The 5090-nt window shown below is 37.7% G+C and overlaps 1 protein-coding gene across 1 annotated transcript; it reads right to left on the bottom strand.

Annotated features, from left to right (window-relative positions):
• Positions 1-41: 41 nt before the first annotated feature.
• nprl2 (NPR2 like, GATOR1 complex subunit) lies at positions 42-4882 on the bottom strand. The gene is made up of 11 exons (XM_088424231.1): positions 4533-4882; positions 3835-3926; positions 3586-3754; positions 2897-3005; positions 2408-2544; positions 1871-1968; positions 1417-1453; positions 1148-1241; positions 606-723; positions 370-512; positions 42-302 (listed from the first exon to the last, which is right to left on the bottom strand). Exons 1-11 carry the CDS (start codon positions 4602-4604, stop codon positions 235-237), a joined length of 1137 nt encoding a protein of 378 aa, XP_088280357.1. The 5' UTR covers positions 4605-4882; the 3' UTR covers positions 42-234.
• Positions 4883-5090: the final 208 nt, after the last annotated feature.

Here is a 5090-nt window from a genome sequence, read left to right on the forward strand (position 1 = left end):
TGGTCGATGTGCTAACTACAGTGTACTCAAGACAAATAAAATAAGTTATTGAAAACATTCTTTTATGAATCATACATTTATACAATAAACATTCATGCGAAACAGATAATGAAAGAAGAATGAAAAATACTTTGGACCATTTCCTTTGATGCCCAACACTCTTCTAGAAAACATCTTTGACTACTTCATCTGCCAATCAAAAAGGTGCCTTTTTCATAACCGTACAATGCAAGGTCACTTCCAGCAAACAACAATATTGGGGTCATTTTCCAAACGTTCATCCAGCTCCTTGTAGCTGACACCTGCCATAAAACAAAATAGATTAATGAGCACACTGTTTGATCTAATAGTTGAAACGTTAAGACATGCCTGTCTTGCAGCAGATCTCATCATAGCTGTGGCAGCCTGTGTAGAGGCGAGGGGGTTTGCTCCTCTCTTCACGCGTCACCTTGACAGGGTACTTTTGCAGCCGTCGGATGAGAGACTTCATAAGGCCGAACTGAATTAGCCTCCTGAAACGGGAACACAATCAATTCTGTATGACTAAACCACATCTGACCTCGTTTGTCATGCCGCATCATGTTTTTTTTCTGAGAGCCGCTGACCTCTCATCAACCCTCAGCAGCTGCTGCGAGTAGCGGGAACAAAGGTCACGCACAGTGGTTCCCGGACTCAGACCGCAGTACAGCTGGAACACGTCTCTCACACTCGGAAGCTTTTGACCTAATGACAAATATCAGTGATGAATTGAGATCAATACGACACTCCTTGATAACAAACGTGCAGCGGGACCCTGCCAATATGCAATTCACTAATCATGAACGCACCTACTCACATAAAAGGTTCAAAAACATTAAAAATGTAATGAAATGGCTAATGAGAAAGTAATTGGTACTTCTGTTGCAAAGCTGGAATATACACCCCAGCATCCTCACACACAGGTGGATTAATTTTCAATGTCATATAAACCATTTATTTTTAAGAGTAATGTAAGATGAGTTTGATATGAAAGTGTTTTGGGATCAGTTGTACAGTAGTTAACTATTAATACACAAACTATAAACGGTTTCTGGTGGAGCTTTTATTCCTCGCAGATTTCTGCTCTTCATTTGATCCTTTTTTTCTGTTTTTTTTTTTTCCGGTTTACCTTGCTTGGTGACGTAGTTTAGACATTCCTCCTGCATGAGTTTGTCATCGATCAGACTCTGCACTTTGGGGGTGGTGCAGTATACGTTGGAGTACTGAAAGTGAGCAAATAAGGTCACAACAACAACACCAAAAAAGGTCAAGCAAAATCAACATGCCGCCAGTAAAAAACAGAACTTTTGCATAAAAGGAATCTGCAATTTTTGCCCAAGGGCAGTATATATATTCATGGTATTGAGTACAATGTGGAATTCACTTTTTCAACACTACCTGGAATATGGACACCAGGGTCACAATATTATAATACCTGGAAATAAAAGGGAACATGTTTACATCTTCTGTGGTCGCTGAAACAAATTCATAGGAAATATATCAACATTATCTCTGAAAAACAAATGACATAAAAGTTACTAACAAGTTCCAATTCATATGCACTGTTTTATTTTAGGAATGCAAGCCAAAACTATATGTGTTATACATATTATACATAATATATATCTATATACATTATTTACAATAAAATTTGTGATTTTGCACAATATTTGATGAAAAGCAACACATTTTGATTGCAATTGCTGGACGAAAGACAAACGTACTTGCACTTAGTCTACAACAAAAGTGGTATAAACGCAACCTCGCTGAAGACTAACATGACTATTATTACAATGTGACTTTCTTAACGGACCTAATCCAACCATCAATACGTTTAGTGAAGTATACTCACAGCAGATTCTGCACAGCAATCCGAACTATATTCAACTCCACATCGGCTTCGGCCGAGATTTTCTGCACATGTCGAAAACCATCGATGTAGGGCAAAATCTGTAGATGGAATAAAGAACAAGAGATTATGGTATTCAAATTTTTACCAGTGGGAGGCAGTCAAGCACGAAATGTAAAATAATGTGTACCGTAGTTATAGCCACGGACTTCAACTCATGTTCCACCTTAGCAGATAAAAAAAACCTCACGTTCAACTTCATTCAACAGATTATTAACAAATGGCTGCAGGGTGGACAATAGGATATTTGATTTTAAAACGATTCGATAGTGACAGCCCTAACTGCGGTTGAAACAAATTTCTGCAGTGTTCACGTATGAATAAGGTGGCATTGAGGTTTGATCTCTTATCATCAATATGGGATAAAAATGACTGCGGGAGACTGATACGAGGCCTTTGGTCATTGTCCTGGCATTTCTTAGTACAGTATTTCGACATGTCTTTTTGCATTGCACAACATTGGATGCAACAATGGCCCACCTGCTGCATGGTAAGATCCCACTGAGACTTAATGAAGTGATCTTTGTTCTGGATGAAAACTGGAACGTCATACTCCTGGACAACCGGGGGATCCTTACGCAGCGGGATCAGCTTCAAGTGGATGGTGTTGGACTCATCTTTAAAAAAAAAAAAAAAAAAACATTTTCAGACTCTCCTTCTCCAAATAACAGAAACAATGAACATTTTACCATGCAGATTTATCATTCGACATGAGCACATTTATCGCTAGAAAAGTTTCTTGGGATGAGATTATCAAAAACTCACCACTATACCTGGAACCAACATTTGGAGAAATTATATTCTGATGTCTAAGAAGCCCCTGTGCGCTATTCTTGATCTTAGCATACACATCATAAAACTGACAGTGATTTTGGAAAAAAACAACAACAATGGGTCAAAGCGCATATACATTCACAGAACCAATAAACAATGTCATTTCCGTGAATGCAATATGATAATGAGCGGTACCTATGGGTAAGGTGCAGGCCCCAGTAGCATTGAGCTCTTCCAACAAGGTCGACATGATAGGCAGGAGTTTCTGTTTGCTCTCCTCAGTGGATATGAATCCACTTTCCAGCTGAAACACAGCAAACACAAAACTGACTTTTAAAAATGCTGGAGAGTGGACCAGGCCAGTGGACAAATTGCAAAAACCCACTAACGGTGTAATTGACATGCAATGAGATGCATCAGGGGAAAAAAAAAATGTTTGATCGAAAAAAATATGTAAGAAGTCAATATACATTTCGTACATCGTAAGGATCCACTAGTAATCTGCCTCTACCTAGAGTCGCAAGGGGAATTCAATTCAATTCATTTTCTTTTCTTTTTTAACAATATGTTCCATGTGATCACAGAGTTTAAACACAGCTTTCTGATTTATATTGCATTTGTGGAATATGAATTAAGCAGTGAAATTCACCCATTTTCATCAATGTCAGAGAACAGCCGTTTTGCCATTTGCTGCTGTCTGAAAATTACAATAAAGCCACACGGTGGTTAGGGAGCGACCAGTCAATGCTCAGCTTGTGAATGCCACATGACCAGAATCAGAAAACATGTGAGCCGCCCATGATTGCTTGTTACATGCACGCAACCTTTTAAAAAACTATGTCTGATATCTCACATAAAGGTCGCATGAAGATAACATGTTTTACCTCCAGTGTAGTGAAGTATCCAGACAGTTTCTTAACAATTGGCTCAAGGGCACAAGTGTTAGTTTGTGCATCACAAACAAAGCCTAGATTAAACAGGAGGGCATTGCGGCTGTACTTCTTGTGCTCGATGCACACCGGGCACCCGATTAATTTTTTGCCCATCGCAGTGCTGCAGGAAGAAAAGCAGAATTCTGGGTTACATTACAATGTGACACAAATACAGTGTGATAAAAACTATTAGTTCCATACACTGTTATTAATTTGTTCTGCAACTCCTGCTTGGTAATGATATAAACCTGAACCATGTCAAAGAGCTCCCGTGAAATGTACTCTTCCGGAACCTGTCATAAGACAACAAATGATTAATATCGCATTTAATCGCATTTCTATCATTTAGTATGCTTATTAAGTGAGTAGTTTATCTAATCCTTTGATTTTTAAATCAAAGGCATTTCACATCAAAGGGAAAAAAAAATAAATGAACACCATAGGGAGGTGAAATTCCACACAGACGGTGACAGCAAATAACAAGACATACTCCTCTTATAAGATGTAAGAATACATTTATATATCATTATTGATACCATTGCACATAAAGACTCAATAACTTAAAATGTCTGTAAAATAAGTTGAAATTGACGATGTATTTTGTCACAGCAATTTTGGTGGGAACTATTATTTAAAATGACGTATTAAGTTCTGATTAAAAATCAAAGTTTCTGTACAATTATTACTTAAAAAAAGAATTTGAGACACCAAAAACTTCTGTCAATTTCAACTTTTACAGAAATTTGGAGTTGTCGGATTTATGTGCAAGGGTGCAGATAGATAGATAGATAGATAGATAGATAGATAGATAGATAGATAGATAGATAGATAGATAGATAGATAGATAGATAGATAGATAGATAGATATTATATTGACCTCACAAAAATATTTGACTCACCTGATATGTTATTTTGGGACCCAAAGTCGGGTGAAATTCGCTAAAAAATATGCACTCTATTCTAGAGTCCATGTCCGTATGCAGAATCGCACCTGGCACCAGGCGTTTATTACTTATACTAAGTTAAAACCAGCCAAATGTTTTTGTTCGGGCTGTGCTCCGTCAAGCATTTTCGAAACTTTCACATTTCCAAGTGTGAAATACAAAACGAAACAACAGCATCGCAGCCTCGTGATTCATTGCTGAAAAACAACAACGGTGCCTTCGAGAGCACCTCGTCAAAACAAGCTTTCAAATACATTCATAGGTTATATCAATATCTGAAGCAAAATTACTCTACTACTTCAAACCAAAACATACAAACCAAAAAATAATGTTATAAAACGGCATAATATCTGTGATCGTGCCTGTCGTTTTAAAGTTGTCTGTGTGCCAAGTAGAATTATAAATTACAAATTTACGACTGTTTATAAAGGCAACGCCACTTATCAGAGCCAATGCTGCGCAATCTTTTGCGCAAGTATGAGGAACGTCACTTCCAACTATCAAGAGGTTTAC

Source organism: Hippichthys cyanospilos, chromosome 9 (genome assembly GCF_059441005.1).
Source record: "Hippichthys cyanospilos isolate Australia breed blue-spotted pipefish chromosome 9, RoL_Hcya_1.0, whole genome shotgun sequence".
Classification (NCBI taxonomy): Eukaryota; Metazoa; Chordata; class Actinopteri; order Syngnathiformes; family Syngnathidae; genus Hippichthys; species Hippichthys cyanospilos.

Coding starts and splice junctions, on each gene's coding strand:
- nprl2 (XM_088424231.1), bottom strand. CDS start 4,604: ATGGACTCTAGAATAGAGTGCATATTTTTTAGCGAATTTCACCCGACT. Junction 3,006..3,585: donor GATACTTCACTACACTGGAG/GTAAAACATGTT, acceptor GCTGTGTTTCAG/CTGGAAAGTGGATTCATATC. Junction 513..605: donor CTGCTGAGGGTTGATGAGAG/GTCAGCGGCTCT, acceptor TTCCCGTTTCAG/GAGGCTAATTCAGTTCGGCC.